This window comes from Micropterus dolomieu, linkage group LG06 (assembly GCF_021292245.1).
Source record: "Micropterus dolomieu isolate WLL.071019.BEF.003 ecotype Adirondacks linkage group LG06, ASM2129224v1, whole genome shotgun sequence".
In the NCBI taxonomy this organism is placed as follows: Eukaryota; Metazoa; Chordata; class Actinopteri; order Centrarchiformes; family Centrarchidae; genus Micropterus; species Micropterus dolomieu.
Genome location: NC_060155.1, coordinates 22,975,607 through 23,002,684, shown reverse-complemented (window position 1 = coordinate 23,002,684; position 27,078 = coordinate 22,975,607). Strand labels below are relative to the sequence as shown.

General features: G+C 38.6%; 4 protein-coding genes and 1 non-coding gene across 10 annotated transcripts; 2 read left to right on the top strand and 3 right to left on the bottom strand.

Moving 5' to 3' along the window:
* Nucleotides 1-367: 367 nt before the first annotated feature.
* On the bottom strand, nucleotides 368-3,840 carry LOC123972367 (ciliogenesis associated TTC17 interacting protein). 2 transcript variants are annotated; one of them, XM_046051842.1, is made up of 9 exons: nucleotides 3,535-3,840; nucleotides 2,448-2,633; nucleotides 2,284-2,339; nucleotides 2,059-2,145; nucleotides 1,789-1,956; nucleotides 1,583-1,707; nucleotides 985-1,061; nucleotides 837-904; nucleotides 368-690 (listed from the first exon to the last, which is right to left on the bottom strand). In XM_046051842.1, exons 1-9 carry the CDS (start codon nucleotides 3,653-3,655, stop codon nucleotides 508-510), a joined length of 1,071 nt encoding a protein of 356 aa, XP_045907798.1. In that variant the 5' UTR covers nucleotides 3,656-3,840; the 3' UTR covers nucleotides 368-507. The 2 variants fall into 2 exon arrangements, with proteins under 2 accessions (XP_045907798.1, XP_045907799.1); XM_046051843.1 differs by having other exon boundaries at nucleotides 591-730.
* Nucleotides 3,841-4,060: 220 nt separating this feature from the next.
* On the bottom strand, nucleotides 4,061-10,367 carry LOC123972365 (caspase-8-like). Of its 2 annotated transcripts, none has more exons than XM_046051838.1 (6): nucleotides 10,051-10,367; nucleotides 8,936-9,290; nucleotides 8,769-8,791; nucleotides 5,620-5,725; nucleotides 4,969-5,512; nucleotides 4,061-4,772 (listed from the first exon to the last, which is right to left on the bottom strand). In XM_046051838.1, the coding sequence occupies exons 2-6, from the start codon at nucleotides 9,276-9,278 to the stop codon at nucleotides 4,631-4,633; spliced, it is 1,158 nt and encodes a 385-aa protein (XP_045907794.1). In that variant the 5' UTR covers nucleotides 9,279-9,290; nucleotides 10,051-10,367; the 3' UTR covers nucleotides 4,061-4,630. The 2 variants fall into 2 exon arrangements, with proteins under 2 accessions (XP_045907794.1, XP_045907793.1); XM_046051837.1 differs by having other exon boundaries at nucleotides 9,766-10,366.
* LOC123972366 (interleukin-13 receptor subunit alpha-1-like) lies at nucleotides 9,763-17,876 on the top strand. Of its 3 annotated transcripts, none has more exons than XM_046051839.1 (11): nucleotides 9,777-11,516; nucleotides 12,205-12,280; nucleotides 12,823-12,896; nucleotides 13,280-13,350; nucleotides 13,462-13,610; nucleotides 13,755-13,927; nucleotides 15,088-15,221; nucleotides 15,375-15,519; nucleotides 15,703-15,814; nucleotides 16,355-16,436; nucleotides 16,547-17,876. In XM_046051839.1, the coding sequence occupies exons 1-11, from the start codon at nucleotides 11,471-11,473 to the stop codon at nucleotides 16,631-16,633; spliced, it is 1,149 nt and encodes a 382-aa protein (XP_045907795.1). In that variant the 5' UTR covers nucleotides 9,777-11,470; the 3' UTR covers nucleotides 16,634-17,876. The 3 variants fall into 3 exon arrangements, with proteins under 3 accessions (XP_045907797.1, XP_045907795.1, XP_045907796.1); XM_046051840.1 differs by having other exon boundaries at nucleotides 9,782-11,516; nucleotides 13,295-13,350; XM_046051841.1 differs by lacking the exons at nucleotides 16,355-16,436; nucleotides 16,547-17,876 and adding an exon at nucleotides 15,984-16,309 and having other exon boundaries at nucleotides 9,763-11,516.
* Nucleotides 10,483-10,554, top strand: trnae-cuc. Its single transcript has one exon. It is a non-coding gene; the product is annotated as a tRNA-Glu (tRNA).
* A 1,660-nt stretch (nucleotides 17,877-19,536) lies between the features above and the next one.
* On the bottom strand, nucleotides 19,537-26,768 carry LOC123972651 (SH2 domain-containing protein 1A-like). 2 transcript variants are annotated; one of them, XM_046052216.1, is made up of 4 exons: nucleotides 26,593-26,768; nucleotides 21,926-21,986; nucleotides 21,658-21,802; nucleotides 19,537-21,403 (listed from the first exon to the last, which is right to left on the bottom strand). In XM_046052216.1, the coding sequence occupies exons 1-4, from the start codon at nucleotides 26,766-26,768 to the stop codon at nucleotides 21,381-21,383; spliced, it is 405 nt and encodes a 134-aa protein (XP_045908172.1). In that variant the 3' UTR covers nucleotides 19,537-21,380. The 2 variants fall into 2 exon arrangements, with proteins under 2 accessions (XP_045908172.1, XP_045908173.1); XM_046052217.1 differs by having other exon boundaries at nucleotides 21,658-21,805; nucleotides 26,593-26,753.
* Nucleotides 26,769-27,078: the final 310 nt, after the last annotated feature.

Genomic DNA, 27,078 nt, shown 5'->3' with positions numbered 1-27,078 from the left:
TTGGGGATTCCCTGTAGGCCAACCCATCCTTGATAAAGGTGATGCACCCTCCACCAGTTTGGTTGTTAGGTCTATCGTACCTTATAGAGCTAAACCCTGGTATCACATAATCTAGTCTGTCTCGTAACCAAGTTTCTTGTACACATATTGCATCTGGAACAACATCTAATTCATGAATGTACTTTTTGAATTCTTGACCATTAGCTATAAGACTTCTTGCATTCCACTGTAGTATGTGAAGAACCATTATGAGTGTCCTAACCCTCTGTTTGTGTATTTCCATTTTCAGTTATTGAATGAATTAAACAAACCTTAAAATCTCATTGCTCAGACAAGATTAACAGAGAAATGAAACTACAAACACTGGTTGAAACAAACCACTTTATTCAGATAAAGTTTTATAGCAAGATCATACAGCTAAGGTTTTAAAGTTAGAGCGTAAAAAATGTAATTTAAAAATGTCATCTCAAGTTAAAATGATAAATGTGCCCAGGTGTGCTTTCAGAGTCAGGGGGCTTTCAGGCTGGGTTCTGGAGGATGGCGGGAGGCAAAAGGGAGAAAGTAGTCTCTGGCAAATTGGAAGACATCATCTGGTTTCCTCAGCAGCAAGAACTGCAGGAAGTCGGAAATGAGGGCCCGGATCTCTGGATGCTGTCTCAGGTACGAGGCGTGGTCCGCCTTCAGCTCCTCCTGCCCCAGCGAGACATTAAACACATGTTGCTATTCTGTTCTGTTCAAAGGATTTATAGGGTAAGATGTGATATATGGGAGGAAACAGTATTTTAGGTACAGTCAGTCTGAATCTAATATCATATAATGAGAACGGTCTTGGTCACCTTTCTGTCCAAGAACTTAGATCGCATCTGCATGTCTTCTTCCCAAACCAGGGGGATCTTCTCAAAACCTAACACACACACACTTACAACATAACTGACTGTATTTCATTAGAGAAACCTGTGTGTATGTGTAATGTGTGAACCTTACCTTTTTCTAGCTGTGATGGCAGCTGAAGAAGCCTCATGGTGACAGGTGATCCCACCTGCACTCTGCTGGCCAAGTGCCTGATCAGACAGAACAGAACAGAGCAAAATTGCTCAACATGTCTGTTAAGCGTTTTTTCCCCCGCAGCATCAAAGTCATAAATTCATGCACTTGTCATGGATGCGGGGTGTTTCACTTGTGACCAGACGGTACACCATGCACACCCACATGAAAAACAACTAAAAACAAGCACAGAAATGAAATTAACTTTATCGTTTATTTCTCTTGCTCTTATTCACCATTTCCTGATGCGGTCAAAGCTCGCTAAGGACACAAGGAAAAACTCTAAAAGAAAAAAAAGGCAGGTCTCATGCTGTTAAATTTCATGCGGCCATCTCTTGATGTGACATGAAAATCAGATTTCAAAGTATTGAACAACACTAAAACTTACCAAAACTTTTAATACTATTAATCATGCAGCCCAAACATGCTGCCAACACTAAAATAATTATAACAGTGTAGTGTGCAATCAACAGTGGTACCCTATTTCATCCATAGCGTATAGTGTGAAGGACCCTAAGAGGTATAGTCATTGAGTTACCCATCAGCCAGGAAGTAGCACTGCCAGGTACTTGGGCTGTCCTCCACAGAGTGAACAGTCCTCTCCACCCCAAATACCTCGACCGTCTCATCCCCAACCTCCAGCTGCATCAGACCCAGCTCCCTCTGACCACAGAGAAAGACATAATCAGAGTTCACAAGTAACACACAGAATGAGTAAGAGTTCTCACTGTCACAGTGACTTACAAAAGTGGTTTGTATGATTTGTAATCCCTGGTCGAAAGAGATGAAAGTCATGTGCTCTGGCATTTTTTTCCTAAGAACAATCAGGCGCATCAGCAGCACGTTTGCTCCCTCTGTTACCAGCCCTCTGAGGACAGACATGGGATACGAAAAGCTCTCCTTTGTCACCTCCTGCACACACACACACAAAAGGATTACACCTCACAGTAATTTCGCCACAGCAGGTTTCTGTTCAAGCAAGCATCAAGGTGGTGTGGTTGTTTCTTTTCTCACCTCTCCTACAGTGGTAACTTTATCGATCACCATCTGCCCATCACGCTGCACCATGTGACACCTCTTGTCCAAACTGTGGCCCTCAAGCTGAAAACAGGTTTGTTTGTGTTTAAAGCCAGGGAATGCCAAATAAAAATAGAAAGCAAGAATGAAAGAAGGCAAGTGTACAACATTTTCACTTGTGTGATAAATATGAGACAGTATAGGAAGGTTGCGATGACTCACCTTGACATACTCATGGTAATCTTCCTCCAACACCTCGAGCTCAGTGGTTAAATAGGCTTAAGTGGACAATGAAGGCAGGACAAAGGACACGAAGACACTGAAACATCTGTAAATGGACAAAACAATGAAGAACAACCTGGCTTTGCAGCTCCAGCCTCCCTCACCTGTCACTGTTGTTCCGCAGGGGGAGTCATCAATGGCTCCCTGGCTCTGTGCATGAAGCAGCAGACAGGGCTGCTGGACTCTGCGGGCAAACTCCACTGTCACATTGAACTTCCCCAGCTCTCGGCCGCCCTCTGACACAGTCACCAGAGAGTCTGGAAAAACACACTTCTGCAGCTCTGCAGGGTCTGAGAGAAAAGTTTGGACATGAGCCACAGTGGACAGGTTCAAATAGGAGACAAGCTACATGGCCCAAAGCAGTGTGTTTGTCTGTGCTGACGTACTTTTCTGTTAGAAAATGAACATATTTCATTCAATTCAAATGTTAAACTACTACTTTAAAAAGGGTGTATTAAATTAGATGTATTTGCTCTAGTATAAACATAAATCATCAATTAACACACATTATTTCTATAAAATAATGTGTTTGACAAAAAGTGTGAATATTAGATGTCTGCAAAAGCAAGGTTCCTTTGATTGTCATTTTGTCTGTATAGTGGATTTAAAGTGGTTTGATTGTATAAGACCCAGCACAACCAAAGACAAAGATTAGTTCACTTGTAAGAAGCAATTTTATGAAGTTAGAACAGAAGCCTTAGCAGAAGATGCCTCACAACTTGAATATCAAAATAATTTGAACCATATTCAAAAAACCCTCTTAAATAGAATTATTAGATAGCAGTAAATTAAATACTTCGAGGGAGGCTTTTATTTGAGATCCAGTGGGTTCATGACTTATTTTTCAGTGTTTCAGTTGCTCCCAAACACTGTTTTCCCACCAAGGGGGCAATTGTAACAGACTTCTTGCATTTAATTTAATATTATAGTCTAGTCCTTACTATAGTGAAAATATGTAAATTTTATTATGAATTAGTGCATCTATATATATTTTTTTATCTATGTATCAAAAGATGATTAGTGTATTTCAAGTTTGTAAGATATGGAGGAAAATGTGTTACAACTGCGCCTATTTCTAAAGCGTAGCTTTCTATTTTCTCAAGATGCCAAACCCAGGTGGTTCCTCTCAGGCGTAGGAGTTTCTGTCTCTTGTTACCATTAGACTCCTCTATAAAGAGTCCGACAACTCACCAATGCTGGACATGAATGCTATAGCCTCTTCGGAGGCTTTCAACACCTCTCCGTGGTCGCTTCCTTCAATCCCCGCTAAGGCACCGGCATGAGTCTCGTCTTCCAGCGGGGCTTCCATCATTAACGCTGCCTTTATCTAATGGCTGAGACTCTCGGTGGTAAAACAAGTCCCTACCTGGTTGGAACAGCTTTATTAGACAGACTTCAATTGTGACAGGGGGGTTGTTTTTCTCATTTTTCTGGCAAGCAGTCGTTTGTTGTGCTTCTTCTGTGCAGATTCTTTTCGTAAGGACGAGCAAATCCGAGTTCTCATGGCAACGACGCTGTGGTACCGTAATGACGGTTGTACATACGCAGCCGAATCGCCACCTCAAAAACACACACATCTATTCTAATCTATACTCTGACCTCTAATGTGTGTTGGTTGAATCCGTTTTAAAATCTTGTTTAAGTTATTAATAAAAAGGGGAAAGTTCAAAATAACAGCAATATTATTTTTTAAAGGAAGCAAAGAAATAGCCTACAATTTCATTTCAGATCTTTATTAATAAGGGCAACACACATTCATAGGCAGATGGCTCTTTTTAACTACAGTCCTCAAATGGTTTTTCTGTTTAGCATGCACTTTTTGGTTACAATCTCTTTTGCATCTATTTTACATTTTTCATAAATGTACTAAAGCTTTACTGGTTGTGTTTGAATATAAAAAGAGGAATAACTTACTTGAAGGCAAAAATATTGCTTTAGGAACAGTGTTCAAACGTAAGTATCCTAAGTATGCATATGCATAGGCAATAAAAATTCCTTTTATATTAGGAACTAATTTGTTATGTAAATGTGACCAGTATTTGCATTAAGGGCTTCTCTTTGTAGTAGCTCAGGTAAAGGACATAACAATTACTCCCTTATGTTATGTTTATGTTAACCTGGACCCACAACAAAAACAGGTTTACTCAGCGACAAAAATATGTGATATAACATTGATATAAAAGATAATGATGTGTGATGTGTAATGATTAAAAAAATAAACAGAATGATAAAAAAGATAACATAAGTATGCTGTCTTTGCATGATTTGTGGTGATTAAGCTTCATTTTCAATGTGGTGACAACACAAGCTTCTTCCTCAGGGTGAACCTAACTTCAGGCATCTGCTTTGCACGACCAGGTACACTGGCTGCCTCTTTCTGGGCTACTTCATTATTCACGCGGGGGAGGATGGTGGTGATGTCTTCACCCCTAAAACAATATACAGTGTTCAAAACACGTCATGATCCCTATATTATGATCAAATAAAGTGTAAAATATTCACTGCATAACAACAATTATCATCATCAGATCTACATAACATTGTGGGTGTTATTGATTTTTGGATGTTTAAAGTCACAACACTAACTAAATATTACATTTTAAAAAGTTAAAGTTCGGCATTTACCTCAGACAGCCCTCCTTTAGCTGCTGACACACAGACTGGATAAACCAGCTTCCATGTTTTGTGTTTCTAAATGATACGCTGTCTTCAACAGTGGCAATGGCAACCAGAACATCAGCTTCCTCAGGGATGGACAGTGAATTATCATCAGCCTGTAGGTCTTTGAATAACACTCCAGCCTGTTGCTGGCTTCCTTGGCAGGCCTGGATAAGGAACACTTTTGGCTTGCCGGTGAGGGTTGACTGGTCAGATGCTTTGAAAGTTCGGGTTATTTGTTTAATGGAGAGGGCCTGCCCATCACAGCCCAAGACTGCACCCTTTTCTCCGTGACTCAGAATACAGCAGATAAAGGCATCGCCATGCTTAGGAGCCGCCTGAAGATCAGTGAATCCGATACTGTTCCACTCCTTAACACTGAACTCCTGTAGCTGTGAGAGGCTGCTCAGAGAAGCAAAGCATTTCAGTGCCCGATCCATCTGGTCCTTGGTTAGGTCTTCACACATCAGCACTCTGAACCCCAGCCAACTGAACACCTCTGCCAAACTTTCTACAGGCGATTTAATAAAAAAAACAAAAAACAGTTAACCTTCAAACATGAACAAACAGGACAATAGTGTAAACATGTGCATCTGTCTGCTCTGTACAGGAACATACGAGCATCTTTGTCGGTTCCACTTCTCGTTGTGCTTTGTGTGAAATTCTCATTGTTTATGATCACACAGAGGCCGGTAGGCTTGCTGTTCAACTGATACTGATTGTCCTAAAAAAAAAAAAGGAAACCATTGGACATAAACACATAGTTAAGAAACTTACGCTCCAAGACGTTTACTTAACATGTTACTTCACTTTTCTTTGCTCATTTATGAGGTATTCCAATTTTACAAAAGCTAGTATTCTATATGTTAATACAGGCTAATAAGCAGTGTTGGACAGTAACGCGTTACTATAATAATATTACTTTTCCCAGTGACTAGTAGTGTAACTGATTACTATCTCCAAAACAGTCATGTTTTTACAGTTACTAATCTAAGTAATGCTGCGTTACTAGAACGCACCATCCTTGACGTGAATGCATAACAATGGCTTTCCACACAAGTCACCACCCAATGCATGCTCGGTAAAACGGGCAGAGTGATAACACATCTGGATATTTGACTGTACTTGTCTAGATCCAGACTTTTAAAGTAGAACAGAAATACGGTCATTGATAACTTACTTTATAATTTTGTATGGAGAAATGGAACACACAATGTTAGAAAATCAGTATTAAGGGACTCCTAAGTAAATTGTGGCCTAAACTTTCTTGATTAGTCTACCCTCAACAATACCTTTAAGATAAACTGGATAAAACAATTTTTAAGAAATCCAACCTCAATCTGGAATTGTATTCCCAATTACCTGTTTTAAAAGCTTGGAGGTCTTAAGTTCTTCTAACTTTGCAGCAACAATGTTGAAAAAAGCCCCTTAAAACTATCAAATTTTCACAAACAATGGCTCCTTTCCAGGTATTCAATTTATAAAAAATAACTTTACCCCTCACAGATACTACATCTGGAACAACAGAGACATATATCAACACATTGTTCTTGGAAAACTGGTTTGTCCATTGAATTTATCTGGTTAATCAGCTCCTCAATTCTAGTTGTGAATTAATGTCATACTAAACTTTTAGACAAGTATGGTATTCCTATACCACCAAAGAATATGCCTGTCACACTGTTCTGCTTTGTTCATTTAGTTCTCAGTCAGTCCTGTTATTTAGTCTGTGTTTTGGTTCCATGTCTTAGTTCCCAGCCCGGTGTTAATGTCTTAGTATTTACTCCTGGGCCCTGTTTCAGAAAGCAGGTTCAACAAACTCTGAGTGTAAACCTGAACTCTGGGTTGACTAACTCTGAGCTGTCAAACTCTGGGTTTTCCATTTCAGAAAGGCCGATCAGAATAAGTTCAGTCAACTCTGAGGCCCAATCTCAATGTCCCACCTCACAGACTCATAGACTTTGAGGCGTGTTCCTGGGAAGTCCGTGAGGGCTTAGGGCTGTCCTACTGTCAAACCGTCAAGTGAGCGAGGGCTCTCGCGGACATTTTGAGCCTTTTATAGACCCTTTTCATAGGCTTAATGATTCATAAAGTGCTGGAATTCTCCCACAGCCTGTTATTCATTTGAAACAGCTACAGGCCTGTTTATTTAGCTCTAACCTGACAGGACCAAATGCCGGTGGCAATAACTGAAGATGAAAATATTAATCGACCAGATTCTAATCTGTAGTTTAGGCTACTCATGGACCTGTGATTGTAAAGTGACAGACACTCTGTCTCTGTTCATACCTCGATGACAGATTGATCATAAAAGCGACATGTTCAAGATCATGTTTGGGTAAAAAAACAAACAATTAATAGCCTATTTAACTGTGATTTTGATGTTCCTAAAGACGTAATTGTGTTCCAATATGTGCTTTGATATCGACAGTATTATTGAGGAAATAACAAGGTGTCTGAGACAGCCGCTTCAAGCTCCGCAGGAGGGGAGGAGTCAGAGAGAAACTCAGCGTATGTTTATGTAAACCTCCTCCCGAGCAGGTTAGGTTCACAGCATAAGTTGCCAGGGTTACAGACCTAGAGTTTATCTGATCTCACTCTCTGAAACCGAAAACCCAGAGTTTCCCTCATCTCGGGCTCAATTTACTCAGAAAATAATTTGGAGCTTACCTTCCAAATATCTAAGTGTCTTTTAAAATGTTGCATCACTATTATCACTACAAGGTATTTCTACGAAGATATAAGAAGGACATTGATGTGGACTGCTCATTTTGTCACATGGCTCAAGAAGACCTGTATCGTTTATTTTGGACTTGGACACTCTTGCACTTTTTGGCATTATATCTATACATTTATCTCCCAATATATTGACTCTATTCTCACTTTCCTATGACAATGTATTGTCTGGCTTTTTTAACATACCCTTCTACCAAGGCAAATCATTTCCATATCATCAATTTGATGTTATTGCTTGCAAAATCACAAATCCATAAATCTAAGCCTTCCTTTGCCATTTTTGAAAACGAAGTCAAACATTACATTACGACAATCCTATACTCTAAAAACAGGAAAGCTCTCAAGACCTTGCATCGATTTACCCTGTTTAAAATTTTTCAGTGCTGATTTGTGATCCTTTTATATTATATATTTATTTTTTTTTTCTGTCAGCCTTTCCCCTGATATTGTCTGCGCTTGTGTGTTATGTTCACAATGTTGTTTAATAAAAGCATTTGAAAAAAAAAAAACAGAATTGGGCAGCGACTGTTTCACAAGAACGCAAGTTCAGACAAGAACGCAGATTGAAAAACATTTGTGCAGAAGCTGGGATTTACTTTTTTTATTTTTATTTCAGCCTTTGGTTAACAAACGATATATGTTTTGTAAAAACCGTAGTACTACTCCTTGCAGCTGTTATGAATATGATAGTTAAAAAGTCGAGAGAGACTAGTTTGTTTGGGAGCAGGGGAGGGGTAGTAGTGAAAGTAATATAGTAGTAAGTGGTTACTTTTATCACCCAGTAGGCTCATAAGTAATAGGCCTATTATTACTTTTTTAAGGAGTAATAAGTAACTAGTAACTTATTAACACTGCTAAAAAGCATTTATCCAAAGGCTTTGAGGTGAAATATGCGTAGTAATTATCTGTGAGGGAAAAGTAGCCTATTTAAACCCCTTGTTGTGTCTCTTTAACATAGCCTAACTAAAAACACTGACTCAAGTGTCTTCACATATGTGTTGCTATTTCAATATCAGGTAAAAAAAACTCACCTCCTTTCCTCTCTGGCTCTCATCTGAGGAAATCAGAGTGAAACAGCATTACACCTCCAAGCGTATTGTAATTTTTTGATGAAGCCATAAGAAACACACAATAGGTGGACATATGAGGATCATTAGACACTCATTTCTGTACCAAAATTATATTAACATAGGCCTACCGTTGTTGATTTCACTTGAACAAGCTTGGATAGGTTTTGATAAAAGGCAGGGGGCCTTCAAATGTATTTTCTTCAGCTCTGGGTAAGTTGATTTAATGTCCTTATCAGTTTGAAGGAGGTCCAGGAAGCCTTGGCACGTGTCCTCTCCTTTATTCATTATCTTATCCACAAGCTCAACGACGTGCCCCTCTTCATCTTCTTTGTTGATACTTTTAAGGTTGTTGTACTCACGTTTTGTTATCAGGCTTCTTTCATGAACTTTGTTGAGGATTAGCCTGCGGTCTCCGCACAAAATCTCCTGAATGACTGTTTTATTACGTCTCACCGTGTCTATGGCTGACATGCTGAATCAGACCTAGAGAAAAAGAAAAATATAATTAGAGGATTAGAAGAAGAGAAGAACTGGACGAACGCGTTTTCCCTTTGCTCATAGAAAAGCAGGCAACACTTGGTTTGTACAGTCAAACTGTGAAAGCTCAAAGATTGTTGTAACATACTGAGGAAGCATTGTTTTACCACTAAAGAGCAACTATTTGGTGTAGTAGCCTAACGTTACAGTAGGCAATAATTAATTATCTTATAGGCTACTTGTAGGTACTTTGAGATTACAAAAACATATCGCAGATGCCAAAGTTAACTTGTGTTATTTTCTACTTTGGTCGTACAGACTGCCGTTACACTGTCAGAATATAACTGAGATAACTTAAGTTTTAAACCCTTTTCTACGATGACTGCATGCAAATTTAAGAAAGCGAGCTACTGTACATGTAAACTGTAGTATAGCTTCAACAATACAGTGGGGATGGTTACACGAAGCTTTGTTAACTTACTGTCAGGAAATCTTCCCTCCAAACGACGACTGTAACTTAAAATGTCCTGATTTGAGCGCGTAAGAAGTCTGGCATCCTGGTTTCGTTTCCAAACTCGGAAGTCTGAGGCGGCTCTGATAGACGTTGGTTCATACCTGAGCCAAACTCGCATCTCTGGCTATATTTTTCTCAGTTTCATATTTAAAGGTTCAGATTTCATCATCCCGTGTGCAGGAGATTCATTAAGTTAGGGTCGAGTTGGATGTAACGTTGGTGGCAAACAATAGAAGTGTTGGATGTGCTCACCACCTAGTCGACGAGATGCATTATATTTCCTGCCGGTTGTTGAGAAGTTAAGTTAGTAGTTAAAGCAGTATCCACCCTGGTCTGAACTACTTATTGCTTTCCATTGTGGTGGATGAGGGAACACCATATATAGAAAATAACAGACTGTTTAAAAAACCTATGAGGAAAATTAGCTATATGCGGGAAACCGACAGACGGGGTTTTACAAACAACGGCTACAGGGGGCATCAATGAGGCTATTCTACAGTGAAGCGAAGAAGCTGATTGCGCTTTATCGGAAGTGAAATCGATTTTACAAAAGTGAGCACACACGTTAAATGGTTTGGTACCTAGAAATACAGTTAACGTATCGACAGTAGCCAATCATCAAAAAAAAAAAAGTGATGTATCGACTAGGAAATAAAATTTATTCCGCCAGTAGCATTGCAACAGTCCCTGGTGGTCTAGTGGTTAGGATTCGGCGCTCTCACCGCCGCGGCCCGGGTTCGATTCCCGGTCAGGGAACTCCTTTTCGTTCCTTATCTCCAGGCATTTTTATGACGGGTGTAGGGAGCTCCCACTTAAAGCACTGTGGCTCAAGGCCAGCTATTTTCACCATCTTGATGGATGATAGCTTTCGGTCCACAGCCAAAATGTAGAAAAACATGTTGTTCTCTAGTCCTTTCCTTAGTGTCAGGTAGCCAAAGCTAAACCCAATTTAACTTCAGGATTCCTGTATATACCCTGAGCCCTAATACAACCTTCAGATGGATAATGCAACTGCAAAACGGTTTTGCTTCTTTCTGAGATCGCTTTTTCCAAAAATTAGAAAACATTTCTCTAGGAATGAAGTAATAGAAAGTAGCATCAAGGTGATAAAAGTCCATTTGTGGATTGTGCATTCCCTTTTAATGAGTGTAATAGTAGTTATTTACCTGTTTCCAAGGTAAATAACAGGGAAAATAATTAAATGTAGAACAACATTCCAAAATCTGATCTCAATTGAAGATACACTATATGGACAAAATTACTGGGACACCTATACATTACTTTTATAACATCCCATTTGAAATCCAAATGCATGGATATGGAGTTGGTCCCCCCTTTGCAACAGTTTCCACTCTTCTAGGAAGGCATTCTACAAGATTTTAGAGTCTGTCTGTGGGAATCTTTGTCCGTTCATCCAGAAGAGCATTTGTGAAGTCAGACGCTGTTGGACATGAGGGCCTGGCTCGCAATCTCCATTCTAGTTCATCCCTAAGGTGTTGGATAGGGTTTAGGTCAGGGCTGTCTATTTGTTTTACGTATCCTACTTTGTAGAGAAGCCATCTGTGCTACAGAGCAGCAATATAGAGCTGGTCGTGATCCAAAGTCTAACTCAGGGACACCTAGCAGAGAGAACATATGTAGTCAGAGGTGCTTGAACCCACCCTGTCAAAGAATGATGTCCATCCATTCAATTTATACTCCTGAAGCCATCATAGAAGGTAAGAAAGTACATATTTTCTCAACTGGAACACTATCTGAATGCTATATTGACATCACTGCAAACTCTTCCTGTAGCTCTGAACTAGTTACACAGAAGGAGTGCAGTCTGTGAATTTGTCAACCACTTAGCTGAAGTGGAAAACTTTTGAGTGTCCCTGTCTTGGGTCTGTGGCAATCCACTCTGTACCTCACTTCCTAACACTTTTAAACACCAGACACTTAACAGAACAAGGATGGATCCAGAAAACATAATACCTAGATGACTAGTCTATTTTAAATATTTTTAATTCAACTAACATTATAAAACTATATAATTTATTTACTAAAATGGGTGTCTAAATGCATTTTCAAAGCCTTCTCCTCAATACCAGGTATTCAATTCAGGTGGGGCAATGAAGTATTTATTTATTGTTGGTATCTTTTTAAAAAAAATTACAGATTGCATTTAAAAACTCTCAGTAACTTTTTAAAAAGGTTATCTATTTCATTTAAAAAAAAGTTATTGACCCAGCCTTTTACTTGCACCTAGCTTCAGCACACTGCTTCAGAAAAGCTAAGTTCAGTGGGTTTAAAATCTTTTGATCTTGCAGTGTAGGTATGAGAGAGTAAGAATAAAGAAACAGAAAGAAACACATGGTTTCCTGAAGCTCGGTACAGTATGTGACGTCACGCTTCTTCTTTCCCCAGAAATGTGTCATTGTCTTCAGTCAGTGAGGACACTCAGAGAACCACAGTCATCGACAGAGTGGAGGGACAGCAGGAGGTAACAACTTCGCGGTTACACTATTTACAATAATGATATTAAGATGGTCACTGTAGGAGGACTTTGTGTTATATTTTATTTATAAGAAAGCTTACAACAAGAATAGCTAATCATGGTTATATGGATTTATCATTGTTGATTTAGCTGAGTGGGTAAACAAAAGTACTGATAACTTTTTCTTTCTTTCTTTCTTTCTTTCTTTATGGAAAATGTAAAAGCTTCTGTAGGCAGTGGAAATCTGTATGTTATTAAACTCCTAATTAAATGTAACCAAGAGGAAAATTAACACTCATATGAGGAAAGCGGTTTGTTTGTATATCATTTTATGCCCAATGAGATGTCTTAATATTAGTCAGTCTCTTAATGTAGGCTTTTAAAAAGGGGAAGTATGAACAGCCAGGAAATTACTTAGAGTGCACGGATACAACAGCTTAAGCCTACTGTATGTGGCCAGACACGATACGCACAGTAATGTGTGTTTATGTGTGTCTTTGTGTGTGTGTGTGTGTGTGTGTTTGTGTGTGTGTGTGTAAAACTCCTAGGTTAGCTATGAAACTGTTTCCTGTCCATCCGATGTTTTGCTCTGTTTTGCTGGTTTTGTGGGCATCACAAAGTGGTGGGTAACTTTTGACATTACACGCTACTCACACACACACACTCACACACACAGTCACATACTTTGAGTATAACTTTAAGGATGATGAACCATGTTTTTTAAATAAAAACATGTTCCATAACTCTTCTTTAGTACATCAAATATAGGTCATCAAACAGTTTTGGCAATCTTGCTTTTATCAGGGCAGTGTTGTAGTTTGTTTCCTCTTTCCTTGTATGCAGCATTCAAGGAAGCTGGCTTCCTCCTCCTCCCTAAATTCTTAATGAAATAAACATTGATGCTCACACTGGTGAGCACGCTGCTGTGTGTACGTCAAGCTAGAATGTGACAATCCATGGCTAACATCAGGTTTATTTGTGTTTTCCCTCGTGCTATAACTCCAGATTCTGTTTCAACAGTAACAGAGGCCAACAATCCAGAGGTCTGTCAAGAGGAGGTGTTGTTAACTGATGAAGTGAGAATCAAAATGTTTTTTTCACTTCCAAAGGCCACAAAGGCACAATAAACGCTTGCTGCTTAAATACAGATTCATGTTCTGATCTCTGTATTTGTGAAACTCTTTCAGTTGTCTTCACTGAATTCTTCAGGGGATAATATAGAGGAGGCTGCGTTGGAGGATAACTTTCTCTGTGTCCTTTATCCAACAAATACACTCAACTGCTCCTGGTCATTCCACACTTTACAGAAGGATACTCAGCTCTCTGTCTATATCAGGTTTTCATATTTTTTTCTAAATGTTTATTATCCATATAGCATAGCTTTGATGAGTATTTAAAACAATTAATGCATATTTACAATACAAGTATGTTAAAGTGTAAAAATTGTTTTGCGTATCTCTTTCTCTGTCTATTCATCCAGTATTTGTGATGGCGAAAGTGCAGTTCACTCTCAGAATCTGTCTGCAGAAAGAGTCGGATCAAGCACTTTGGTTCTACCCGAGTATCAGATGTTATACGTAGTCATCCATTTTAACGTGACCTTGCATGACATGTGGACAGTCTACGGGTACAAATACATCAAGGATATGCTAGGTAATACAGACAAGCACTGCCATTGTGAATGATAATTCTATAATGATGATGATAGTATGATCTTCAGTGGCATCCACTGTTTGAATAATACATCAGGTAGCACATTATTTAGATTCTATCCACTCTTAACGAGATCAATAGATATTTATTGTCTGTTTGGCCGCAATGATTTCTTTAACAGTAGATTGGTTTCAGGTGACTTACAAATGTACCACATAGTTCATTTGTTATGTCAGCTATTGAAAATGTGATTGTTTCTGAGCCATTTGGGCGGTCACATAGTAGACATAATTATGTGGCTATGATAGTACGGAATTTGGTTATCAGCAATCTGCTTATTGGATTAGTAAACTGTATGGTCTATAAAATGTATTTAGAAGGAAATTGTCAAAATGCATCCTTTTATAACTGTAGTAGCAAGCTGCACAAATGAACAACTCACAACAGTATTTAAATCAGACTTAATAACTGGTTGATATTCGGTTGCAACTGTCATTAATACTGTATGCACACCATTTATGTATCTTCCTGGCAGGTATTTTATCCTCACATTACAGTTACTTTATATAGTTGACAAGAGTCAGAGTACAGCCAAGCTAGCATACTTAGACACAGTGGTGCTTTGAGCTAAATGCTAATGCTAGCAAGACAACATGCTCACAACGACAATACTACCAGGGTGTTGAATAGGTGTAATGATTACCATGTTCACTTTCTTAGTAAGAAGATGTTTTTCCCGTCATCCGAAAGACTTCTTCAGTTCTGGGAAATGAAGAACTCTCTCAGATGACGAAACCTCTTCGAGTATTTTCAACCAAGTCCAGATGCCCCATGATTTTAACTTTCCTTGGACATCTAATAGTTGTTGAGATATTATGCTTACAGATTACTTAAATGTGTGCCCATTTAGTTTAGTTCAATTTTCTATTATGTCTCAATTATAAAGCATATCTGTGGACTGATTGTAGGCTGACAGGCACTGGTTGTTTACTTGGGGATAGGTTTATGCGCATGCAAACAATAGTTAGGTACATAAATTAATTTGGTAAGATGAAGATTAAGGTTAGTTTTAGATCGTATGTTGTAGAGATCCCACAGCAGACCTCCCCAAGGAATTGCTATCAATGATTTGACAAATTCTGTGGTTGTGTTTGCCATAGAGGTCCTGCCTCCACCCGAAAACATCTCTGCATTAGTCAAAGATGGAAGACTGTTGGTGACATGGAGTCTGCCCCAGAGTTGGGAAAAGGTCAACTCCTTATGCTTCGAATACCAGCTGGACATAGGTGATCAGGTACAGTGTGTGTATATGGATATTGATTATTCCAGAAATAATTGATTAAATTATGACATTTCAAGGAACCACAAATCTGCAAAGTCAGACCTGATCAGATATAACAATCGAAATTTGAGTGTATACTGGTGAAGTTTTATCTTTTATAAACAGGAAAGTCCCAAAAACTTGAGCGACCATCTGTTTTATACCGAGCCGAATGTAGATCCCTACCACACCTACAGAGTAAGGATAAGGATGAGAAAGAATAAGCACTGCATATCAAATCTTCTATGGAGTGACTGGAGTCAAACTGTCAGTGAGTGGTGTTTATTAAAGTCATCTCATATAGCGGTTTAACCAATGGCTGGTGACCTTTTATCATCTCCAGCAATTGCTTGATTGGTTGATGTCTGGCTGCCTGAACATACCTTTTTACGTTGTATGAATGCAATAATCTAAGTACAATGATCTGTATCTTTATGTGTTTGTCTGTTTATAGCGGTTGAACAGACAGGACAGATAATCAAACTCAATGCTCTGGTGATCGTTTCAATTTCCCTTGGAATACCCATGATCCTCTTGGCTGTGCTGCTGTTGGGGCTCTATCAGAGGTACTGTTTCTGTCTCTAACTGAACTAACCTGTTGACTGCTGCGTGACTCCCTCATACTCATATGCGCCCCCTCTCACACACAGTTACTCAAAGCTACCTCTCTTCACACTTGCTTTATTTTTTATCTGCCTCATTGGGCTGCTTGAACTCTGTCTTGTCTTTTAACAGTTGACCCCACCCGACATCAGCAGAAGCAGTGAAGTGTAGAAAGGAGAAGCTAGAAGAGTGTTTGGGTAGTGGTAGTGTATTTTCTTATGAAAAGCCACATCCACCCTAAACTTCCTCAAGGTGCAGACAGAAATCCCCTATGAGTTCTAAAATAGCCAAACAGGGGAAAACACAAAATTATATAAAATGCAAACAAAGAGACAGGAAATATACATTTCTTCTTTCTTTGGCGGTTTCACTTTCAACTATTTATTTCAAAACATATTGATATCAAACTTATTTTATCCAATGCAAGTGGCAAGAGAGAGTTTAAAATGTGTATTGCTATTCTTGCTTAAAGCTCATTGTGTGCATGGATGTGTATGTTTCAGGGTGACTAAGGTTCTGTATCCTCCGATTCCTCGCCCCCCGCCAAAGTACAAATCTTTCCTGGAAAAAAGTGACATGTTGAATGTAAGTACATGCCCAGACTGTACACACGCACACACATTTCACCACTCACCCAACCCATACACTTGTGTACAAATGTTGTCAAAGCTATTTGTTATTTTTTGTGTTTCTAGTTCTTTCATCTTCCACTGTCAGCTGAGCCTGATGCAGAGATAACAGTGGTGGAGGACACAGAGCAAAACCTTGGAAAGAAGTTTTAAAAGTACTATAGGAAGGACATATTCAAATTTGTGTCTTTTGAAGGTGCCATATCTAAAAATGTGAAGCAATTTACATGTATTTATCAGCTTGTATTGCCAAAGTGTGAATGGATTGTAACGTAACTTTAAAAATTTGACCTTCCTCGACTTTCTCGGTTACCCATGACAGACTTAGTGCTGATTTCCATGGAAACAACAGATGTGACGTTAATGCGTGCTCCGGAGTACCTTCACTTCCGAGCTGCAAAGCATGTGAAATATACTGTGATATTGTTTCAGCTGGCCAATGTTAACTAAAGTTAGCTTGCTTGGTAACGCAGATGAATTGCTAGCTAGCTAACATACCAAAATACTGTATTGATCAAGTGGGCTCTCTGAGGTCCAAGCTGGGTTACTTTAGCTCTCTTCCTTTTTTTAATGGGGCAACTGCTTGCGGTGGCAGTGATCATCTCAAGGTCCACTGCATTTAAACCAATCCCATCATTTTCAGACATCGTTGAGCCCGAGTTAAGTCCAGCATATAACAAGTTTGGCAGCCAGCTGGCCAACCCCAGTTTAGGTTACTGACTGCGTGGTCTGGTGCTGGTTGCTTTGTGGCACAGATCACATTAATTCAGCGTTCAGTCTCATGCATGTCAGGTTACTGTTTTGGTCGATACCCAGGATGATGCTCGCTCACACCCCCCTGTGTGAGTGCGAGCAACAGAATGCTGTTCAGTTAATGGCCACTGGTGACATTGACAACAAGGATTTTCTGATATTACACATAATTTAGAAACTTCACGTTATGTGACACTTAAATTTTAGGACATGTAAAAGTGTACCAATATGACAGCAAGACATACCGCGAATATATATACTGTATATAACCAATAAGGAAGGATTTTTATCTGCTTTGTCATGTAACAACATGTGAATTTCTGTGAATGTGAATGTCCATTAATGAGTTCTGATGAAATACACTTTCTCTGCCTGAACTAGCCAGATGGCTGGTCTTGTAAGTCTAGTTCTTGTTCAAAATGTGCAGTTTGAGTTCAGCTTGGACAAGAGTTGCAGACTGTGGACTGGTAGCTGGAAAGGTGCCAGTTCACCTCCTGGGCACTGCCTTGAGCAGGCTCCTGAACCCCCAACTGCTCACACTGACATTTCTCCATGGGTTGTTGCTATAGGTCATGTTTGTGCATGTGTGTGTATTTCAGACCTGTGTGTGCATAATAATAAAAATAACTACAGAGTGAAAAAACGTTTCCCCTTGCAGGATTATGTCTTCTTCTTCTTTGGGGTGTGAACTAAAGTTGAGTGATAGTGTATATTATCATGTGATCATTTAAAATTAATTAATTTATCCAAGTTTATTTATACAGGGTGGTTAAATGAATACAGTTTATGGGAGCCCTTTGTACACAGACAATAACAACAAAAGCAAAAAAATCAATTTAGACAAAAATACACCGTATTTGAAGGGTAAAATCTGCCCTGTGTGTTTGTGTAGGAGCTTGGTCGTAAAGGTCATAGTTATGTTAGGTTTAAATAGCAAAACTACTTGGTTAATTATCGTAGTTTGGGTTAAAATTTGTATGTAATTATGTAGGTCATGTGATATAAGTAACATAGGTCATGTGACTTCACTCATGAGACGTAGGTCACCTACGAAACATTATTTAACTTAGTTGTTACTGTTGAAGATTTTAGCCATGATGTTTGAATATGATATGTGTCCTGATATAGGCCTGATAAAGTACGGGACTAGACACATGAATACAATGGGCCCTTGCAAGAAGACTGTAACTGAAGTCTGTGAAGGTCATCATGTGATACTGCACACAAATTTGGAGTGCCTGTGTTGATGTTAACCAACTGTGTGATTGTATTATGCATATACAATGTTTGGATGTTGCTAATATCAAGATGATGTCTTATTGAGCAGTGTCAGATTTCAGTCTTCTTTAGAAGTAGGGTAGAATACACTATTGTCTTAATATTGGTTATGTGTGGAGGTGGAGGTGGAGATGGTGAGTCTTAAAAGGAGGAGCTAGACAGATATTTCAATCGATGTAATACAGAGTTGGATGAGTCTGCCAGCTCGGACACACGACTTGGAACTCGGAAATTCTGACTTCTCATGTCAAGTGGAACGCACCACAATTGTTTTTATGCTAAGCTACAACTTCTAAGCTGCTAAGCAGATACATATTAAATGGACAGACAAGCGTATCAATCTTCTCATGTATAGCTCCACCAGAAAGGAAATGTGCATATTTCCTAAAGTGTTGAACTATTCCTTTAAAGGTCTACACATCATTCAGATTGCAGATAAAGGAAGAGTGAATGATGGACTGAAAATCTGCAAAAGAAATCAAGCGATCCAACTATTTTCCACTTTTTTCCATCTGAATGGTGATCTAGTAAAACTGAGTGTGTCTGTACTGCTGACAAGATCTAAGCTATATAGGCATTTGGAAGTGCTTTATAAATATATACATACAGGTGTTGGACATGAGTTCTAAAACCATCTACTAATATGAATCTCAGAGTGCTGAATTGAAAAAAAAAGACTGAAAAGCAGATGTTGTGGCTTGCATATAAGTTTAATGAACTGACTTTAAAAGATATCAAGCACAGATCACATTAATTCACAATAAAGTAAGTGGACATGTTAAGACAAAACTGCAATGTACATGGCCGCAGTAAAGCAGATATTACACATATCACATGTAGCACATATTAACAATGCAATTAAAAAGTACAAAATAACTTTTGGGAGGAGCTGTGAGCTCAGACTCTGAATCAAGTAAAGATGAAGCTGATAAAGCCCTTTGTTGCAGTGCTTTGATAATAACCACATCATTGCGAGCTCAGGACTCATGTGACTAATGGTAAAAATGACACTTCCTGTGAGGCAGTCACTGGCCAAAGTTGTTTATTAGCTTTATCACAGTGCATTATGTACATAATATGTTGACTGGAATACTTTGCAGATCAAAAAATACAAGCCCAGATTTCAAGTACGCAAAAAGTGCCTTATCAAAACGTGGTAATTTTGATGTGCACTACAAAGTCATTCATGTTCACAGTTCAGCAAGGGACTCTAGAAGGAAGTCTAATAGATTGACTCTATCACTGGTCTTAGTGAAGCTAAAGCCAAAAAATAGCCTGACCAAGTGGTGAGCCATCCAAGACATACAGTGTATGAGACACACATCTATATTTTATTTTTGCATGATACCAGATTGAGATCAGGAAGAGCTTGTCATAAGAATGTTGTGAATGAATAAGAAGAACCTTGTGTTGCAAAAATTAATAAATAAATAAAGTGTGCCCACCCCACGGTAGATTATCAGTCTTTCCTGCATTGCTGCATTTCCTGTATTATAACTATGTGCGCAAAGCGAATTATGTCAATTGGGCGATGCGAATGGTGCAAATACACAAAATTCACGTGAGTTGAAAATATTCAACTTGAGCATGTATTGCAGGGCTTGTGTGGAGAAAACTGGGCAGAGTGGAGGGACAGCTACTGAGTGCTCTGGAAGCTCTGGAGAAGAGAGCTGAGAGTGGCACAGGATCTTCTGGACAAATAAACTCCCACAGTCGCACAGGAATCTGCTCTGATCTGGTGCAGTTTACTGGCGAGAGGAGCTCAGAGTTCATTTATTTTATAAAATCAACTTTTTAATTAAAATTTTTGGGATTACAAAGTTGATTTATCTTCACTTGCAATTCTCAACCTGTCTACAGCAGCAAGCCATCGAGTTTCCCAGCTCCACTGTTGTTATTGTAGCAGTCATTGGGCACCCAGAGCTCTGTGAAACTACTTCATATACAGAGACCGGACAAAACAGGAATTTGCTTGGAGAAAAGTAAGCGAGGAAGTTTAAATTCTTTGTATGTCCAGAAAATGGGTCTGTTACTTGATTCCAGCCATCGTTGTACTGTACTATCAGACAAGCTAGCATTGCATAGCCCTGATCCGAACGGCATTTAGAAAACAAACATTTTAAAAGTTGTCTGTTGTCCTCTTGCGGACAGACCTCACAAAGGATGATTCATACTTTTAACAAACTGGCATCATGATGAGTTATTTTGTAACCATTTTGATCCATTTATTTGATCCTTTTACAACAGTGGCTTCACATAAGATAAACAATGTGTGACAAACCACACAGATCAAAAAGATCACTGTACTCTAGTGACTTCCCCAATAAGACATGTTCGTAGAAACAAAAACAATAGAACATATGTCCACAACTATGTAATGATGAGGTCAAAGATGACCAGAGAATTAAGATCGAGGCCATTAGCATGGAACCTATTTCTCCATTGACAGGCAAACACAGGCTTCATAACACACAAATACACACAGTGATGGACCACTGAAGGAAAATAGGTCTACCCAAAGGAAACCACAGTAGCAGCAGAGATGGTGTGTGATATATTTGCACGGCATCTATTTAAAAAAAAAAAAAAAACATTCCCACGCTCACAAATTTAAAACATTACAATGACTTTCAAGATCTCTTGAGCACGAAGTGAAATATATGTACTTAATATTGGCATTTGTACACTCTACAGTGGCCTCTTCTTCATAATCTTGTTGACTAATACACCCAATGAAATTTTTTTAACTGATGGCCTACTAAAGTCATGTGCCATGTGGTGCATGTTTCTGTCATCGTGTTTGTCAACCTGATTGATGACGCTGGTCTGCCAGGTTAAAGAGCTGGCCTCAACAGACACAGCTACTGCTTCATGTTTCCATGTAGACGAACTCTGTGTAGGACACCAATGAAACTGTGTTAGAGTGGCTGAAAAGGCACACTTTGATGCACCACAAACATAACAACACACACTGAATTGTGTATGTGTGTATCTTTGTGTGTTTGTGCAGGTGTGAATGCCTGGACCAGATTTATCTTTACTATAGCTACAGGATATTTTTTTTTGCAATTTGACACGAAAGAAAATACGTTACATCATAAAGTAGCACGTGTGTGTGTGTGTGTGTGTGTGTGTGTGTGTTATACCTTGTCCCAAGTTGATGTATTGTAGCTGTGTTTTGATCAGTGGATCTGTGAGGGGGGATATAATGTCATCAGAGGCTGCACCCTCTCTGTAGTTCTCTATCAGTGTTTCCAGAGTCCTAAAACTCTGCGGTCTGACTGCTGAATCCTGCTAATTACACAACCACACACACACACACACACACACACACACACACATATATACACACCATAAATTACATCCCTGTGTGAGTGTGGACATGTGTTGGTGTGCATGCAAATGGTCACCCACCTGAAGATACCAGCCGTCAGTGGACGGTACAAGCCTGTAGGTGTGCACATAAGGTGCTTTCCTGAAAAACAGAAAGTCCGGGAAATTTAATGATTTGTTGTGAGTTTGAAACTGCACATTTTCCACTGTGATGATTAAATTTAAAAGACTATGACTCAATGATTTCAGTTTCGGGTTTGACACACCAGACCTCGGTTCCTCCTTATTCATTTGTGTACCGAGCAAAAAACCTGATGTTTAATTTCTCTTTTTTTTCCACATGCTATTAATTCTGTTTATCTTTCTGTATCTGGATTCATTATGTGAATATGTTTCCAAATGTGGGCAACTCTGATTTTGAAGCACTAAGAATTTAAATAAGAAAGACTTTCATGTGTCGTCCAAGGAGTCCCCAATATACGGTATGGTGGAATGTTACTAAGTACATCTACTAAAGTACTGTACTCACTTGCTTGAGTATTTCTATTATTATTATATCACTAAATTTAGGCATTATTGTACTTTTCACACCACTACATTTTTGTGAAAACTATAGTTACTAGTTACTTTTCAGATCAAGATTTTATACGTCAAACATGTGATCAGTTTACCCACAGTATATAACTCTGTTAAAATAAGCTCTACTGTGACAACATTCATTTGCTGCTTAGATGGTAATGAACCAGGAATAAAATTCCAACAATGAATATATAATAAATGTAATTTATTATATATTTATTATATTAATATATTATTTATTTATTTGAATGGAGCAATTTTGAATCATGAGTACCTTCACCTTATATTTTTCCATTGTGGTATTGCTACGTTTTGATAGGTTAAAGATGCAAGTTATTCTTCCACCACTGTCAGTATATTATGACACATATTTTCAACTTTCTACTTTACTAAAGTAGACATCGTGAAGTTTTAAGAACCCCTTTAAGAGGTCTCTGCAAAGCCTTCAAATGCGTTTAGGTAAAAATGAGACTAACACTGTTTTGTTTCAGGTCAGTAATTGAGTGTGGGAATACCCAGCAACACCTCTCATTCTCTTTCACTTTTTTCTGGTGTGTGCGTGTGTGTTGTGGGTACAGTCTAAATGCTCTGCACGACTGGTTCATCATAGTTTATAATAATGCAGTGCAGTGAAGATACAGACATTTCATAGAGGAGACAATGCAGATCTGTCTGTCTGTCTATCACAGTGAAGATTATTCACTTCACTGATGACACAGAACTGTACAACAACATGCTGAAATAAGGTTTTTATGTCAGGTTGACACTTCTGTCCATGTTCACGCTCCTTCTCTGTTGTTCATCTACATGAACTCTCTCTCTCTCTATGTGAGTCTGCATCACTTTTTTCATCAACTATTGTTTTTTTTATCATGCCTGCTTTCAGGGGGTGCTTCCCGTGTCCATGCTCCAAACTGAAACTTAAAAACATATATACGAAGCACCATGGCACAACTGAGACTGCCGGGGCTGGACCACCCTAACTATTGAAAATAAACGAGCTGTGAGAAAATAGAAACTGCTGTCCTGTAGGATGAACGTCTGTTCACAGTAAAATGTATTGAATACAATCAAATGCATAATCTTTGTGTTCGAAAGTGGCCTGTTAAATTTCATTATGCGTTTGAAATGATTTAGTAAGCTGCATCACCTGCTCTGTGCTGCAGGGAAGGGGTCCACTCAGGGTTAGCTGAATGTAAGGGCCTTGCATGTTCGATTTACAGTGCTGGCAATAACCATTGAATATCTGTGATTTTCCTGCCCAAATACGTATTAACATGAACAAAAAGAAGATATTTCCATGGATTGAAGCTTCAGTATTTTTTGTCAGTCAACACATTTTCCAGCAAGGCAAACTACCAACTATGTGCCTCTCTATAGCAAAAAACTGCTATAGAGCAAAAAAAACTGCTATAGAGAGGATAAATTGCTCTTCAACGAATATCCTTAACCCTTAAGAGTTCCTTTAAAAAAAAACGTATTTGTCCCTTGTGACAAAAAATGGCTTCTTCCCAAAAACTGCATAATTTAACAAGTCAGTCTTTTTAAGCTACTTAAGCCTGAAATATACATATCATATGTTAATTATATTCTTGGGATTTTAACCCTTTAAATACCATTATGTTTGTAAAACTCCACTGTTGTTTATTGAAAAAATTGAATTGAATTGAATTATTATATAAATAAAATTATTATTATTATCACGGCCTGAGATGGGTCAATGATTGGCAGCCACATGGATTTTGATACATTGTTGTTTTTTGCAATGTCACATTTTAAGAAAAACTCACACATTTGTCCCCAGGGACTAAAAATGGCTTCTTCCCAAAAACTGCTGTAAAAATATCATAAATTATTATTTTTTCCACTTTAAACGAGTCAGTCTTTCAAAGCTACTTCAGCCTGAAATATAAATATCGAATATTAATTATGTTTGGGGGATTTCAACCCTTTAAATGCCATTATGTTTATAAAACTCCACTGTTCTTTATTGAAATAAACAAAAATAATTTCCATAAAATACAATTCAAGGAGTATTTGATTATTATTATTATTAGGGCCTAAGAGGGGTCACTGATTGGCAGCATAATTGATTTTGATGCATTGTTATTTTTTCTGCAGTGGCAGACCAAAGTTCATAATCTTAGCTTATAATGATACATGATCATTTCCAGATCCTCCTGTGTGCTGTCTTGCCATCTCCAGTGAGTGACAGTTATAAAGACGAAAATGCCTTGTTGATGTCAGAGGTTGATGTTCTTCCCTTAGTACCAGCTTAGCATCGTTTAAAGGTGTCAGCCTATCTGAGTATTGTTGCTGACCATGTCAATCCCTTTATGACCACAGTGTACCATCTTCTGATGGCTACTTCCAGCAGGATAATGCACCATGTCAAAAAATCTTAAATCATTCAGCACCTTGTTGAAAGTACGACACGAAGAATTAAGGCCCTGTCCACACAAACACCGTGACAAATACGTGACTTTTTCTAAGCAGCCTGGCCGTTCGTACACACGGAAACATAGTAAGCTATCAGGTCACTGAAACCAAACATTTTTGAATACCCCTGCCAGGGTGAAGATTTTAAGAAATGCTGGTTGTAGGGTTGTCGTGTAGACAGTAAAACTGGAGTTTTTGCCTTGCGACGTCAGAGCGTGCACCATTATCAGCTGTGTTTGATGTCAGATTGTGTGCCCCTGCCTGCTTTGTTTACGATATTATTAGGCTCTGATTGGCCAACATGGCTTTACAGTTAGGGTCAAATTGCCACCTGGTGGTTTGGCTGCACTCTTGGCAGCGCTTGATAGCGTGTTTTTGCGTTTTTTTTAAATGAAGGAGGAAAAACTCCGGTTATAATGTACGTGTGGACTAGGCCTTAGTCAATTCTGTAGGCAAAAGTCAGTCCAGCCCTGTACTAGGTGTACCTAATAAAGTGGCCGGTGAGTGTATAACCATGGCTGCACTCCACCTCCATGTTTTGGTTCTCGCTACTCATCGTTTTTATTCTTGAATTAGTTTATAATGCAGAGTGTGGCCTTCTAAGAGAAAAGACTCTGAAGCTGAGGTTGGACACACACACACGCACACACACACTTTTTCTTTACACACACATTCACACACACACACACACACACACACACACACACACACACAAACATATATATGTAGAATCTGAAGGGAATATAGCTGAAAAAATTAGGTGGTAACAAAACATGCTTTCCTTCTCAACCAGTATATGTAAAGCCATTTGACCCTAACTTGCCTTAACTTGTCAGCCTGTTTATTGCTACACTCAAATCTAACTGAATGAAAATGTTACCTTGGCTGATCATGTAGAAATGCTTCTATATGGTCACAGTATTTTATCGACTTCATATGTGATATTTGCCTTTAATCTACACAAAAATGTTTTTTTTTAAATTGAAAGCTAGTAGTTCAAAATAAAATATTAACATAAAGGAATGCATCAGTTTAGGTTAGGATAAATGTGAGATCCAAAATGAAATGGTTTCAAAATTGAGCTATATATATTCAACACAGCCAAAATGGATTGAAAATAAAAAAACTGAATGGCACAAAATGTCGAACTCTTAAGGGTTAAACTAAGAGAAGATTGACACATGTGCCTATAAAGTCTTAAATAATAATCACTCAAAATATTATTATAGAAGAATTCAATGTTTCATATATTGTTTCACTATTTATATGCACAATACAGCAGGACAAACCCCACATAAAACTATGATACAGTCTATTTACGTGTAAAGTGAATTTATTCCGATTCTTTTCCAAGCATATATATTTCTGTAAATCACTGATTTCTCACAGATCTACCAATCTTTCACAAGTTTTTTTATGATGATGTACAGACTTAACATCACATTTATTTTATTAATTTAATTCCTGAAAGTTCTTCTTGACTCCTGATGTGTGTAAAAGCCCCACATCAGCACTTCCGCTTGGTTTGCTCAGCTATTTTCTTTTTATTTAAATATATTTAACTGACATAGAAATAAAGTTACTTTGCTGGACATAAAACATGCTCATTGAATTTCTCTATGAATAGACATCTAAAATGAAGAATGAGCCGACAAACTCATAAGGGTGCGACATAACTGAATGAAAAATGTCACCTTTGGTCATTTTGTACACCCCCACTCACAGCTCACCTCACACACAGACAATAGGCCCCCTGCACTGTCTCGCTGTCTCTCAGCAGAAAGCTGCCGTCATGTCCAAACATCTCCATCAGCCTCTCCGTGGCCTTGCTTCCAATCCTCCCGTAGTAAATAGAACGGACGAGCGTACCCTCCTTCTCCATGTTGCCTCTGTGGCAGGTACCCATGTGTGCTTGGAGGTGAGAGTGCAGCAAATTGTAGCAGCAGAGGAGTGTGTGAAAGGCTATGAGGCAGGAAAAGCTTTTCTGGTTTTCACACTTTTCTGTTATGCAGCTGCGTCTCATATGTCATGTCTAACCAGAATACAGGCTTTTTATCTGTTGAAAAGTGAAAGTATATATTTAGCTTTCTTTTTTAATTTGATTCCTGTTTTGCAAACCACAAAACAGAGAAACACCCTCACAAAATACAATGAATTGCTCAGTCCTGCTAGATCACAACTCCACCCTTTTAAGTTCTGATAAACTGTGTGTGTAA

Bases quoted from the DNA above. Each gene is read 5' to 3' on its own strand.
- LOC123972366 (XM_046051839.1), top strand. From the start codon at position 11,471: ATGATGTCCATCCATTCAATTTATACTCCTGAAGCCATCATAGAAG. The intron at 11,517-12,204 runs GTAAGAAAGTAC...TTCTTTCCCCAG, and splicing joins TCCTGAAGCCATCATAGAAG to AAATGTGTCATTGTCTTCAG. The intron at 13,351-13,461 runs GTGAGAATCAAA...AAACTCTTTCAG, and splicing joins AGGTGTTGTTAACTGATGAA to TTGTCTTCACTGAATTCTTC.
- LOC123972367 (XM_046051842.1), bottom strand. From the start codon at position 3,655: ATGATGGAAGCCCCGCTGGAAGACGAGACTCATGCCGGTGCCTTAGCG. The intron at 2,340-2,447 runs GTGAGGGAGGCT...TGTCCACTTAAG, and splicing joins CTGCGGAACAACAGTGACAG to CCTATTTAACCACTGAGCTC. The intron at 691-836 runs GTGACCAAGACC...TCGCTGGGGCAG, and splicing joins CTAAGTTCTTGGACAGAAAG to GAGGAGCTGAAGGCGGACCA.
- LOC123972651 (XM_046052216.1), bottom strand. From the start codon at position 26,768: ATGGGTACCTGCCACAGAGGCAACATGGAGAAGGAGGGTACGCTCGTC. The intron at 21,803-21,925 runs GTGGGTGACCAT...TGTAATTAGCAG, and splicing joins CTGACGGCTGGTATCTTCAG to GATTCAGCAGTCAGACCGCA. The intron at 21,404-21,657 runs GTATAACACACA...TGTCCTACACAG, and splicing joins ATACATCAACTTGGGACAAG to AGTTCGTCTACATGGAAACA.
- LOC123972365 (XM_046051838.1), bottom strand. From the start codon at position 9,278: ATGTCAGCCATAGACACGGTGAGACGTAATAAAACAGTCATTCAGGAG. The intron at 8,792-8,935 runs GTAGGCCTATGT...TGATTTCCTCAG, and splicing joins TTCAAGTGAAATCAACAACG to ATGAGAGCCAGAGAGGAAAG. The intron at 5,513-5,619 runs GTATGTTCCTGT...AATCGCCTGTAG, and splicing joins TGGAACCGACAAAGATGCTC to AAAGTTTGGCAGAGGTGTTC.